At 40.2% G+C, this 14,959-nt stretch overlaps 1 protein-coding gene across 6 annotated transcripts in view; it reads left to right on the top strand.

Annotated features, from left to right (window-relative positions):
* arfgef1 (ADP-ribosylation factor guanine nucleotide-exchange factor 1 (brefeldin A-inhibited)) overlaps positions 1-14,959 on the top strand; it is a 226,935-nt gene that overhangs the window by 43,349 nt on the left and 168,627 nt on the right. For 4 of the 6 annotated variants that reach the window (XR_013498335.1, XM_078216288.1, XM_078216287.1 and 1 more), the window contains exons 2-4: positions 1,504-1,534; positions 12,841-12,879; positions 14,454-14,610. Coding sequence is in view for 5 of the 6 variants with exons in the window: in XM_078216288.1 (XP_078072414.1) it covers positions 1,504-1,534; positions 12,841-12,879; positions 14,454-14,610 (227 nt within the window). In the remaining variant the exon portion in view is untranslated. The remainder of the gene's footprint in view (positions 1-1,503; positions 1,535-12,840; positions 12,880-14,453; positions 14,611-14,959) is intronic. The other 2 variants (XM_078216289.1, XM_078216286.1) reach the window with 1 other exon arrangement.

Here is a 14,959-nt window from a genome sequence, read left to right as displayed (position 1 = left end):
GATGGAGCAAGAAAAGAAACAAAAAATGCTTAGAGTAGTTCAGCTACTGTCTGAAAGTGAAAATAGAGAAGAACTGAAACATGCAAAGAAAAGGAAATACAAAAGGGAGGCAGAGTTTATGGTCTGAAGTGGTGTTGAACTCAATTTTGAGTCCAGAAGATTCTGAAGTGCCGAATCAAAACATGAGATGCTGTGCTTCAGGCTCATGTTGCGTTTCACTCGAACACTAACTTCCACAGCTACCTCGACTACACTTATTCAAACCGTACACCCAGAAAGGTTCCATTCCATTTTTCCAGTTCCACCATTTGTCGTATCTGACCCACTGGTGCAACTTTCCACACTGGCATTTGAGATGCCTTTTTTCCTCAGTTGAGAACTCCTCTCCACGGTTGACAGGCCCTCGACCATTTCTGCTACATTTCCTGCACTTCTACACTCTCCTTCCAGAACCACAATAGGGTTCCTCATGCCTTCACTTTATACCCCACCAGTCACTGTATTAAACAGATCATTTTCTGCCAATTTGATGCCACCATCAAACACATCCCCCATCCCCCCCTTGTCATTTTAAAGGGACCTTTCCCTCCGTGATATCCTGGTCCACACTTCAGTCACCTCTAATATCTTATCCCCTTCCAAGGCATTTTTCCGTGCAAAAGTAGGAGATGTAACGCCTGCTCTTTTGTCTCCCCTTCTCTCACTGTACAAGGCCCCAAAAACTCCTTTCAGGTGAAGTAGCTATTTTTCTGTACTTTTAATTGAGTCTATAGTATTTGCTGCTCACAATGTGGTGTCCTCTTCATTGGGGAGACCAAACACAGATTGGGTGACCACTTTGCAGAACAAGTTCTTTCAATCTTCAAACATGACTCCGAGCTTTGAGTGGCCAATCTTCTTCACCTTGGTCTTATGCTGGCATCTCTGTCCTTGGTCTGCTCCAGTGAAGCTCAATGTAAGCTTGAGAAACAGTACTTCTTTTTTTTTGATTAGGCTTTAACTTTAAAGTTAACTTTATAGCCTTCCAGACTCGAAGTTGAGTTCAATTTCCTTTTGCATGTCTTATTTTTTTATTTGGACAGGAGCACACCTACTCTCGGCACTTCTTTTGTTTTGTTTCTTTTCTTGCTCCATCATCATTCCCTTTGGCCTTGTAAAACTAAATCTTCTGTCATTCTGCACCCCCCCACCCCCCCCCCCCCCCCCGTCTTCCACCTTATCACAGGCCTTCCTAATGTTCTTGTTCTACCCACACCTTTCTCAAAAGCTATTATATTTCTAACTTTTCCCAGTTTTTTTAATGAAAGGTCACAGGCCTGAACTATTAACTCTTTTTTTCTCTCAACAGATACTGCATGATTATTGAGTATTTCCTGCATTTTTAGCTTTTATTTTGGATTGAGACTCTGCCATCTCAGTATCTGCTGTCTATTGTTAAGTCTGCTGTTTAATTGGTGTTGTGAAGTATTGATATTTATTGAATGTGTTTTTCTTTTTTAACAGAGGAGATCAAATCAGAAACAGAGAAACAAAGGTAAGCTTTGTTGTTTTAACAGTTTATAATATTTGTCATGTTTATTCCAGATAGTTTCATTGCTTCTTAATGTAGAGTTCCAAAGTAAGATGTGCGGAATTTGACTTGTGTACACCTGTAACATTAATATTTTAATGTGAGACAGAAGCACAGACAAAAAAATCCTAATATTTGTGATTTCATTTCTTATGTTCTGATTATGATCTATCCAATAATTTTCACATTACTAATTTTAAAATGTGCCATATTGAATAAGTATTGTATTTTTTTCCTAAATCTCCAAAATGGGACTTGTGCAGGATGTTGTACATATGGTATGTGAATGCTCATTAGGCATTTTTCAGCAGGTGGTCATGTTGAAAGTTAATTTTCATAACTTCACTATTTTCCCTATAAAAATGACTAAAATCTGTTGCCTGGGCTTTCCAAAAAAAATTTAAATGCATTTTATTTTAGGGCAGCTAGTTTTGGATTCATCTGGAATTCCATCACTGTATCCAAATCTCTAAGCTACTGAGAAATTTGTTTGATAAATAATGAACACTATTCTCTGTTTAGGCCATAACCTCATTTATCATGTCCAGAATATCGCTTGGCAGAGCCAAGCCCTAGAGACCTTCTAAATGTGTTAGGGATTTGTTAGAGTTTTAACAAGCTGGAAATGTGCAATTCACGTAGGTAATTTATGAAGTTTGTGGAGCTTGTGTGGCATGTGATATGTATAATGTTTGGGCTGAGTTGCTAATAATGATGTGGAGATGCCGGCGTTGGACTGGGGTAAACACAGTAAGAAGTTTAACAACACCAGGTTAAAGTCCAACAGGTTTATTTGGTAGCAAAAGCCACACAAGCTTTCGGAGCTCCAAGCCCCTTCTTCAGGTGAGTGGGAATTCTTAATATCTGTTTGGCTTGGAGCTCCAAAAGCTTGTGTGGCTTTTGCTACCAAATAAACCTGTTGGACTTTAACCTGGTGTTATTGCTAATAATGACCATGGAATTCCAACCCAGGTTCCCCGGAACATTACCCTGGGTAGCTGGATTACTAGTCCAGTGATCATACCACTATGCCACCATCTCCCCTGCTGCTTACTGCTTCATCCCACAGGGGCTCTCTACTCACCTCTTTATTTTTGCATCTATACTATAGAGTTGCTTTCCCATTTGACCTTTCCATGTCCTCTTCCTCCCTGCACTAATTTATTTTCTCTCTGTTATGGTGTTTACATGTCTCTATTTTTCCCTTCAAACTGGCTTTCCAAGAACATACGTCTTCAGAAATCCAGAGTCAAGAGATCTTCAAATGTGTCGGGTGTCCAGGAATTTTACCAGCCAAAAATATGCAATTTGTGTTGGTAATTTATGAAGTTTGTGGAACTTGGTTGAGATGTAGTATGGTATTTACAGTGTTTGATCTTGATTTGACATTTGTGCTTTTAACTAAAAGTGGTTATGTTGAAGGTCTTGCCTCCCTACCTTTTGCATTTCTCCCTCATTGTCAAAAGTGTAGATTTTTGCCTCTAGTACTGGTTAGCCTCCTGTTGCTCATTGAGGTTTTGATTTACAGGGCAATCTGGAGCAGTAGAATAAGAATACCCTTAATATCTGGTGGTACAGGCTGGAAATTGCCTGTGTTTGTCTCATTGCCAGTTTTTGATTTGAGGATAGCATACTCAGGATGACGAATTTCTGCTATGGATCTTCATGTGACTGAGCAGGCTGATTTTCGACTTTGGGGAGTGAGGGGGGTGCAGGATGTCCCACGAGGTAGTGGAACCTGGAGTGCAGGATTTCTTTCCTTTTCTTTCCTTCTCTGCCTTTGCTCTGCCTCAGACATAGTGACCGGTCCATCGTAGTAGATTTTGCTTGGATGCTGGTAGATCTAGCTTTAGGAAACACTAGTATTTGTTCCTGTTGCATCCAGAGGATGTGGCAAGGCATTGCTGATGGAATTTCTTTTGCGCTCTTGTGTTTCGCTGATACACAGTTCAGGTCTCACAGCAGTACAGGAGCATGATGATGACAACTGCTTGTACATTAAGATTTTTGTTGACTTAGTGGTCTTTGTTGTCAAACGCTCACTGCTCAATTTTTATATGACTGAACTGGTGTAGCTGATCCAGCATTGGATCTGTTCATCAGTGGTGGCCTTTTGAGAGAGATAATTGTCAAGATATGAAGCGCTCCACATATGTTGGGATCTCTCCTTCAACTTATGTGCAAGGTGGAATATTTGGCTGCCCAGGTGTACATTGATATGAGTTTTGTTTGGCAAAATTCAAAGGCTGGATTTATTTGTGTACAGGATTAAACACATCAAGAGTTGGATGCAAATTTGGTGCAGAGTGGGCAACAGCATTGCAGTCATCTGCAAACAGTAGTTCATATTTTTTGTTGTCAGTTTAGTTTTGACAGTATGGCCACCAAAATTAGAGTTTGCAATATAGATGATATTTAATACTGACACCAGAGGGCATTTGATTTTTCATGAGGTAAACAGCAACTGGCAGATTGTGAATAGTATGGGGACTATCACATAGTCTTGCTTGACCGTAAGCCAGATTTTGAAGGCGTCTGCTTCAGAGTTCCCATTCAACACAGTTACAGCCATATTATCTTGAAGCAATTGCAGGATTGTGATGAAATTTCTTGAGCATCTAAATCGTTGGAGCACAATCCATAGAGCCTCATGATTTACTGAGTCAAATGCTTTGGTCAGGTCATTAAAACAATGAAGAGTTGCTGCTGTTGTTCTTGTCAATTTTCTTGAATTTGTCTGGCAACAAAGACCATTTCAGAGGTTTCACTGGAGGGCTTAAAGCTATACTGTGTCTTTGAGAGATGTCCTCAGCCACCGGAAGTAGGCAATTCAGCAGAATGCATATCAAGGTTCTGCCTGCTGCGATTTCCACAAGATAATATATCTTCCTCCTTGAAGGTGGGTACAATTGTTGTATTCTTGAATTTGGATAGGATGTTCTTTTTATTCCCAAATCCATAGGATATATGGATAAAGTCTTGATGCGAGAAAAGGCCTACCAGCTTTTAAGACTCCAGCTGGTATACCATTGGGCCTCAGACATAGAAACATAGAAACTCTACAGTGCAGAAGGAGGCCATTCGGCCCATCGAGTCTGCACCGACCACAATCCCACCCAGGCCCTACCCCCACATATTTTACCCGCTAATCCCTCTAACCTACACATCCCAGGACTCTAAGGGGCAATTTTTAACCTGGCCAATCAACCTATTCCGCACATCTTTGGACTGTGGGAGGAAACCGGAGCACCCGGAGGAAACCCACGCAGACACGAGGAGAATGTGCAAACTCCACACAGACAGTGACCCGAGCCGGGAATCGAACTCAGGACCCTGGAGCTGTGAAGCAGCAGTGCTAACCACTGTGCTACCGTGCCGCCCCATACCCTTTGTTGTTTTTTATCCATCTGAATGTTTGTTACATCTTCCTGGATGGTGATTCACTCATGGGTTCTACCACAGGATGCTGGACAATAGCTTGGAGAGTATGAGCTGCTACTGTGAATTCATGCTCAAGTTAAAAATGTTTTTTCTTGAAGAAGAGGACCACCACTCTGAGAGGATTTTTTTGCCCTTTTAATCTTGGTTTATAGATGGTCCTGGAGGCTTCAGAAAAGGTTTGTGTGCTATGATAGTCAGAATACTGTTGGGCTTTCTCTTTCCACTGAATGTAATTTATCTTCTGGATTTGTCTTTGGATGTCAGCCTTTACCAAGGCTGCTGCCTTATGTTGCAAACTAGGGCTGTTCTGCCATGCAATAAAGGTTGCACATTTGTGTTCAAGAAGGTCACACATTTGAGCATTGTTGTCATTGAACCAGTCCTGGTCTGGGTGCAGGAGTTGAGTAAAGTTGACTTTATTTGATTGCGCTGTTCTGGAATGAGTTGAAGATTTTCCAGATTGGTTTTAAGCTACACTTGGAATTCCTTTCTCCATTTGAGCTGTTTTAGGGTTGAAGCATCAATCATTTTCCTCTTGGGCTTTTGGATCTTGTGATGTCTTGGTGCTAGGTGGATCTCCAGCACTGATCTCACAATTTGATGATCTGTCCAGCAGATATCAGCCCCCTGCATGGATCAAATGATATAGACATCACTCAGATATTTGCCCTGAATGACATAATTCAAGAGGTGCCAATGCTTTGATTTAGGATACCTCCATTTGGTTTTGTATTTGTATGCATCCTGGTTAGAATAATACCAGATTTGGCTGATATGTTGACAATTCAATGTTTGGATATATTCACTGATCTTACACATGGCACCTTGGGAAGTTGTTGGAGCATAACCAGTGCCTATGGAACAATGCTACAGGAAGTAAGAATGGATTTGGGCAAAATGTTGACGAGTTCAAATGAGCCATAGGGATGATTGATAGGGGTTGTGTGGGAGAGCAAAGGTATCAGGAATTTCTATGTGGGTAAGGAAGCTAAATTGCTCAGAGCGACTGATATGTCAATGTGTGCATAATTCTCTAATTTCAAAAGGGTAGCATAGATGAGCAAATGAAACCCTTCTGTAAAGTTGTGTATTTTTTTTAGCATTTAAATGCAAGTGGTCATAAACTCTACCCATGCCAGCGATTTCCACTCCCCTTTCTACATCAGGTTGAAATAGACTGTTTCGCAACTTCAGCATCCTCTTTGCATTGTTGAGTTGAGCTTCAAGCCCATCCTCTTCATCAGAAATTCTGTTAATTTCTACTGCACTGTTGTCTTCCCTCAACTGCAGCTGTAACAATCCTCATGATCTTCATCAACAAATTTGATTCATCCATTGCTCTTCTGGCTGACCTCCCAACCACCATGCTCTACAAACTTCAGGTCATCCAACACACGACTGTCTCTATTCCATTCATCTTATTATTCCTGTCCTTGTCAGCCTACAGTGGTTCTCGGACCACAATGCTTCCAACTTTTCTTCTTGTGTTTAAATCCCTTTCCTGCCTATGTAACTTCCTCGATCCTTACAATGCCCTGAACTCTTTATTCCTCTAACTTCATCAACAAAAAATTTTATATTTATGCAGCACATTTAACATAGTAAAACATCCCAAGATGCTTCATGGAGCATTATAAAATAAAAAATGATGCTAGAGGTAGTAGGGCATGTTGTATGGACTGACCTAAAGGTGGAAAGTGCTTCTCTACCTCAGAGTTTAGGAAGGGAGTTACAGAGTTTATGACCAGGCAGCTGGAGGCGCAGCCACAAACGGCAGTGCAATTAAAATCAGGGATGTTCAGGGGGCCTGAATTAGAGGAGAATGGACACCTTGAAGGGTTGTAGCATTGGAGGAGATTGCAGAGATGGAGAGGAGGGAGGCCATGAGATGACAAACTCGAGAAGTTTAAAATCGAGGTATTGTTTAACTGGAAGACGTTGTAGATCATTGAGTGCAAAAGTGAATGGGGTTTGAGGCGAGTTAAGACACAGGCAACGGAGTTTTGGATGACCTCAATTTCATGAATGTTAAGGATGGCCAGGAGTGCAATAGATAAATCAAATCTGCAGTTCATGAAGGCATGGATGAGGATTTCAACTGCATAAGAGTTTGGGCAGGTGCAGGATTAGGGAATATTACACAGCTGGAAAAAGCAGTTGTGGTGATGGCATGGACATGTGGTTGAAAGCTCATCTCTGGGTCAAATATGAGAGTGAGTGCGCAAATAGTTCAGCCTTAAACAGTTACCACAGACTGAGATGGAGTTGATGGCAAGGGAGCACAGTTTGTAGTAGGGACCGAAGGTACTGGCTTCAGCCTTCCCATTTAATTGGAAGAAATTTCTGCTAATCCAGTACTGGATGTCGAACAAACAGTCTGACAATATAAAATGGAGAGTCAAGAGTGGTGCTGGTGAGCTAAAATTGATTACCATCAACATGCATGTTAAAACTGATTTTTCTTTAGATGATTCCGCCAAGGAGCAACATATGGATGGGAAACAGGAAGGGACGAAGGACTGGTCCTTTGGTGACACTAGAGGCAATTGTGCAGGAATGGGAAGTGATGCCATTGATGGCAATTTTCTGCTAGTTAGAATGAAATCCAGTGAATGCTGGAGAACAGTATGAGCAGCTGTGCAAATGCAGTAGACAGGCTGAGGAGTTGCCTTTGTTATAGTCACTATCATTTGTAATCTTCATTTGTGCCATTTCAGCACTGGCATGGTTGGAAACCTGATAGGAAGGATTTAAACATGGAGTTCCAGGAAACATGGACGCAAGGGATACAATGTTTCAGGACTTTCAAGAGAAAAGGAAGGTTGGAGAGGGTGTGGTAGTTTGCAAGGAGACAGGGGTTGAGCATTTTTTAAGCAGAGGGGTAATAACGGCAGATTTGAAGGCCAGAGGAATGGAATCCAAGGAGAGAGCACATTAAAAACACAAGAAACAGGAGCAGGTGTAAGCCACGTAGTCCCTCGAGCTTGTTTCTTAGTGCAATATGATCTTGACTTCAAATTCTATAAATCACCCAATTACCATATCGCTTAATTTCCTGAGACACCAAAAATCTGTTGATCTCAGCCTTGATTATAGTCAACAATTGAGCATCCACACTGACTGGATGATGAGGAGTGGATGGGTTTGAGAGAGAGAGAGAGAGGGGGTGGGTGAGGGAGAGGTGTCAAGCTCACTTCTCAGTCATGGGGTTCTCATTCACCCTCACCCCCATACACCAACAGGCACTAACCCAGTCTCTCAGTGAGTGAGTGTGAGCTGGACACGCACTCCCATGCTAAGGTGTGTCATTATTTACTAATTTTTTAAATTGTCAATTTATTGTTGTGACTTTTTTGCTCAGCAAGTTTTCTTTTCATATTGAAAAAGAAAGGACTTTCCAAACAACACCAACAAAAGATTTCACCTTTTAACACTTTTACTATCACAGTCAAACCTAAAATTGACACAATGTTTGTCTGTTAATGCATTCTAAATTTTATTTCACTCAAAATTAAGTTTCACTTTCAATAGTTAATACAACAAAGATACACACCACATAATTGTAAGTACTCATTTCACTTCCCTCAGATGTGGTACCACACACGCAATCTCATGTTCCTTCCAACTCAACCTCTGGCATGCAGCATCTCTCAATTTTCCCACTCATGGATTTGGACATCAAGTCACATTCAGCAGCAGCTGGATTCTATCAGAGGTCTGCAAATAGGACTAACACCGGCAAGGTGCGTGTCTACAAATCTTCACTCCAGTCACACCATTCTTGATGGGGTAGCTTTCCAGAGATAATTTACAACCAACTGATCAACAGCTCCCTGTCATAGTCTCATTTTAAAATATCTTTAGCTCAGGCATGCTGAAGAGCTATTCATACTGGTTTTAGGATTTTGTCCCTTTAAGCTCACCTGTACAATACTTCATGAAGAACTCCTGGAGTTCTGCGATTTGCTATTTTGGCATTAATGTGAGGATGTGATGTTTCTTTCATTCCAGGTGCTTTTCGACAAATTGGGAAGCTTTTATCAAAACAAACTTTATTTAACACAGTTTAACTATAACAAATGAATTAGCTTAACATTTAACAATTGAACAATACTTAAACAAGAGAGGATACTATACTTAACTGCTAACCTCTCCCATGAGCTCCAAATCGAGCAATTTTCCCCCTCAAACTTAAATTCCTCTTCAAAATAAATTAGCAAAACACAGGTTTACATGATTGTACTTAGGTTGCCAGCCCTGGTTCCCAGACAACCTCCAGCCAGAGAGAGAAAGACACCTCTTGTTTATTACAGAACCAGGCAAGAACTGTTGTTTTAAAATGAAAGAGAAGCTGTGTTTTTTTCCCTGCAAGCTTAGTGCTTCCCATTAGCACGTGACTCTTGTCAACTAAACACAAATGCATTAACTCTGTTTAGACAAACACACCATTAGCTAAAATAACTTTTTATCCTGTACTCTCAGCATGGAGCTGCATGTTTTTTCAAACAAATCGACTCCTTGCAACAAAACACTGTCTCTTACAAGAAACATGCTACAAATATACTTCTTAAAGGCACAGTATCATCACAATAGAAAAGTTTTCCTTGCACAAATTCTGTGTGCACTGCTGCTAAAGACGAGCTGTAACTAAACCCTAACTGGTTTCACTTTTTTTTCCAGCTTTCATCCCACAGCAACCTCAGCCAGATTCTAACTTCTCAGAAGTATAATGACCTGATGGGCAGGAATTCCAATGCACCCCTTTCCTCTCTAGCTTCACTTTGGATTCAAAAGGATATCTCACAAATACAAACATTTGCAAAGTACAGTTTGTCTCAACTCTTCTTGGCAGTAGTATAAGCCTCATTTTTAATCTAATGCTACCCCTAATTTCTTCAGTTAGCCACAAATCGATCACTTTTCCCATAGTGTTTTTGTCCTGCATCTCTCAGTTAGCGGCAAGGCTGCACAGATTGTCCCTACTCAACACTACTTCACATATCTGCCAGGATCTTTTGATCCTGGCTGAAGAGAAATTGCATAGCACAACATCTCTCTAACTCTGTCAGATCGCAGTAGAGCCAGGGAACAAGTGACTGTCCCCTTTTTAATGACACCAGCTGTCATATTCTTTTAAGCAGTTAAAGGTCCAATTTTGAGCAAGCATGAGTTTGTGTAGCTTGTGTAGTTGTCGGGGGAGGGTGGAGGTCTTTGGATGTGGTGGACGTTTGGTAGACAGGTCTAGCTTGGGGAGTGGGGGGAGATGGCAGGGGAATCATTGGGTCTGTTCGGGGAGGGGATAATTGGGATAGGGAGGATAGTTGGGTCTGGAGCGGGGGGGGGGGGGGGGGGGGGTGGGGGGGGGATGTTGGAATAGAATCATAGAATTCCTACAGTGTAGAAGAAGGCCATTTGGCCCACCGAGTCTTTACTGACTCTCTGACACAGCACCCCACCCAAGCCTTATCCCTGTAACCCCACGGTATTTATCCTGCTAATACCCCTAGTCTGCACATCTTGAGACACTAAGACAATTTAACACAGTCCCCCAAGAATAGTTGTGTCGTGTAGTGGGTATGGGTGGTCGGGAGGCAGTTGGGTCTGGTCAAGGGGTTAGTCAGATGGTTAGGGAGGTGATGGTTGTTGTTGGGTTTTTCCTGAGTCACTATCAAGGTTGGTCTGGATCAAGATTAGAGACATTCGTGCAGGATTCTGGACAGTGGAGAATTGCCCTTCAGAAGTTTAAATTTCTTGGGCAATTCAAACGCAAGTTTGTGTTAGGACGTCCACAAATTTGTGCATCTTCTGTTATACACCTAGACTATAATGATCCAGAGACTGGAAGATTTGGGCCTTTATTTCACAATTGAATATGTATTCAGAGAATTATGAAATTAAAAAGAAAAATAATCATTTCTGATCTCATGTCCTATCATTTAATCTGATTTCCCATTCTAGCGTAGTCCATTCATCCCTTCATTCATATGTAATTAGCTTAATTTAAGTTTAATACTCTAGTTTGGAACTTGTGTATATCAATCAAGGTGGTATTCATCATATTAGGGGTGGCACTGTGGCACAGTGGTTAGCACTACCGCCTCACAACGCCAGGGACCCAGGTTCAATTCCGGCCTCAGGTGACTGTATGGAGTTTGCACATTCTCCCTGTGGCTGCATGGGTTTCCTCTGGGTGCTCCGGTTTTCTCCCACAGTCCAAAGCTGTGTGAGTTAGGTTGATTGGCCATGCTAAATTGACCCTAGTGTCAGGAGGATTAGCAGAGTAAATATGTGGGGTTACAGGAATAGGGTCTGGGTGGGATTCTGGTTGATGCAGACTCGATGGACTGAATGGCCTCCTTCTGAACTGTAGGGATTCTATGATTTTATGACATTATGATCGGTATTCCCCAGCAGATCCCTTAGGATGAGATTACCAACTAACCCTGTTGCATGACACAAGATGAGATGTCCATGATGTATTCTCGGGAACTGGCTCAAATGCATTCCCTGGACAATGACTCCAAACTGCTTTTGCCAATTTGATTTGTCCATTCCAGCCTCTTGTGCATATCCCATTTCCTATGCTTCTGGTTTTCTGGTTCCCATGCTCTGGAATCCCTCCCACTGCTCTTCTAGCTCTCTCTATTCTTGTAAGACTGTCCTTAAAGCCAACCTTTTTGACCATGCTTTAATTTGCCTCTTCTATTCTCACCTTTTAACTATTGTGTCCCTGAGGAAATGGATGCTTTTTATGTTAAATACACTAAATACAGTTTTTTTGGCAATGGTCAGCAGAATTTAGAGAATTCCTCATTGGAAGGGGGAAAACTAGCAAGCACCTATTAAGTAGCTGATTTTGAAGGCATTCTTACATTAATATTATTGAAGTTTGGGAGCAAAGGCCCTTGAACTACCCAGTTACATTTGTTTCGCAAAGCCTGATGGCAGATTTGTAGACATGAGTTTACTTTAATCTGTCTGTCAGTAAATTTTGGCAAACTCACTTAACAGTAAGAATTGGTGATTGGCTGCCAGGCTTTTAGAATTTGAATGAGACAATGTAGTAGTATAAACAAAGTGGTATTGAGAATAACTGAGAAGCAGGCTGCCCACTTGCACTTTCTGCTAAAGATGTTACGTGGTGTAGAGTACAGTAAACAGGGTTGTAAATAACCTAAGCTTAAAAGTAGTTTCTATATTTGAGGGATGCATAAGGTACCGATAAAACTCCTTAGTGCCAAATGAAGTTTGATGCATCATTGTTGTAGGTGAAATTTGCATGAGAGAGATACAGGCTGTTCTCAATTAAGTCCTCTTGCTGTGATCGAGAAAGACACCTTACTAACTAACTAACTTAAAATGGTGATGCATGAAAATAAATGACTTGGATTTATCCAGCTGAAACAACGTATTTCGATACTGTGACTTGAAATGTAGACTGACTAACACTATTATAATATGGACCACACATTTAGTAATCTTTTTATTATAGAATGATTGAACCCAGAAGGAGGCCATTTGGTTTGTCATGCAATTTGTTCTTCCTTAAAATATTTATCCAATTTCCTTTTGAAAGATATTGGTCCAGATTTTGCTATCAGTGGCTACCTAGCAGTAGTTGCTGTTGACTTGAGGAAAGCTGCCTTATGGATTTGTCCTTTTCCGGATGTTAGTTTCATTCTGGAAACGAGCTATTGAGAATCTCTGGCATTCAGTAACGTCGTTTTTATCAAGAAGGCTAAGCACTCAATCTCACTGAAAAATTCTCACAGACAGCAAAGCAAGAAGCAACCAGCAAGATTTATTATTTACTTTTTATAATTTTACAGAAAGGAAAATAAAGATTGGGACATACACATGGGATTAAGGTAGAGGTGAAATATTTTTATTTTAAAGTTTGCTTTTTTATTTATAAAATCTATGGATTTTTTTGTTACAAAATGGTTAAACATTTGCCGTGTACAAAAATATAAAATTAGCCCTTTGGAGCCAGAAAGGTAGTTCAGTCGTGATTATGACTTAAGCATAGAAATTCAGTTTTCCTCATTCAACAAGGTGTAAACATTTAAAGGGTTTTTTTTACAATAGGCAGAATTGTGCAAATTCAGTGAAATTTAATTGGTTTCCATCTGTGAGGACTTTAGCAGTGTGCCCTGTTGGAATCATTGACATCAACTTCTGGATTGCTGTGCGTAACTGTTCGCATGCGGACATCCAAGCCAAAACTGAATCTGCTTCCACTACCCTTGCAGGTGGTGCATTCCAGATCATAATTCTTTGTGTAATTTTCTTTACCCTCCTCATATTACATCTGGCTCTTTTACCAGTTATCTTAAATCTGTGCCGTCTTGTTACCAACAAGAGGGTCATGAGAAACAGCTTCTCCTTTATTACACTGAAAACCCGTTGTGATTTTCAGCACCTCTATCTAATGTCTCTGTATCTTTTCAAAGTAGAGCAATCCCAGTTTCTCTCGTCTCTCCATGTAACTGAAGTACTTCATCCATGGTGCCTTCTAATAAGTCGTCTTTGCACTCCCTCTTTAAGGTCTTGACACCCTTCCTAAACTGTGATGCTCAAAGTCGGTCACTACTCCAGCTAGGCCCAAAACCAATATTTTGCAATATTGTAACATAACCTCTTTATTGTTGTACCTTCTATTTATAAAGCCAATGATTCTGTAAACAGCTTTTGGAACTTGTTCTGTCAAATTCAAATATTTATGCCCATGCATCCTCAAGTTTCTCTATTCCAGCACCACCTTTAATATTGTATCACTGAGTTTATATTGCATCTCCTCATTCTTCCTGCAGAATGAATCACATTTAGACCAAATAACACATTCAGGACATGCCTAAAGACTATTAGAGCTAGGCTTCATGTCAGAAATATTATGAATATTTAATACGTCAAATGTGTAATTATACTTCTCTTCCTAATTGTTATTTTTCAGATTAATCCATCAAATTGCACTATAAAAGTAATTGCATCTATAATTTCCATTGCTGTGTATTTTAATGCATTAATTCAAATTGCCAGATGTTGCATGCAGGTTTTTGATGCCTGGTGATATTTTGACTATTTGTCATCATTAGAGCATTTAGTTACTTTCCTATTTTAGTAAAAGCTGAAATAGATGGCATCACTGCAGCAATATGAATAATTCAGATAGGCTTTATATTGTAACTTAGTTGTCAACCTTTTGGTTTCCTTTATTTTTTGTTCTTTCTGCAGAGAAAAAATTAGTAAAAAGCAAGCCAGACATTTAGTTAAAGCTTTTGAGGCCACCAGATTTTTTGAGTAACTTCTGTTAAAGTTTTTTTTAGAAAACTGAAATGGTAATGAAGTATTTTGGGCAGTAATAAACAATGCATTATGATAATCCTTCCTATCATTTTTTAAAACAGATGTTGAATATGAATAATATTTGTGTTTCATTCAGTCCTCCCCATGCAGAAGCAAAGGCTGTTTCTGGGACCTTGCCACCAGTCAAATCCAAGGCAAACTTTATTGAAGCAGACAAGTATTTTCTCCCTTTTGAGTTGGCATGCCAGTCGAAATGTCCCCGCATAGTCAGCACGTCTCTTGACTGTTTACAGGTTTGTATTATCGTATTTGGGTCTGAATTGTATGTAAAGTTAATTATTTTTCTAAACATGTTATATAAGGAGGCTACAAGTAACGCTTTTTGAAATTAAGCTTTTGTTCAATGCAATTTATATTGCAGTGTAAATATGTGAAGAGGTGTGGCTCGGTTGGCTCACTTTCATTTTTGTCCACTAGAAATTGCTGACTAGCCACGGGTGACAATTTTAGTAGAAAATTCTTGCGTACAATGCAGATAAATGTACTTCTCATGTATATTTACTTAAATTACTACCACTCAATGCAAACATTCATCTCTTTCTCTTAATCAGTTTAGAATTTTAATGTGAATTTGTTTCACTT

The sequence above is a fragment of the Mustelus asterias genome, chromosome 7 (genome assembly GCF_964213995.1).
Source record: "Mustelus asterias chromosome 7, sMusAst1.hap1.1, whole genome shotgun sequence".
Lineage (NCBI taxonomy): Eukaryota > Metazoa > Chordata > Chondrichthyes > Carcharhiniformes > Triakidae > Mustelus > Mustelus asterias.
Note: the sequence above shows the minus strand (reverse complement) of the source record. Positions and strands in the feature narration are given on the sequence as shown.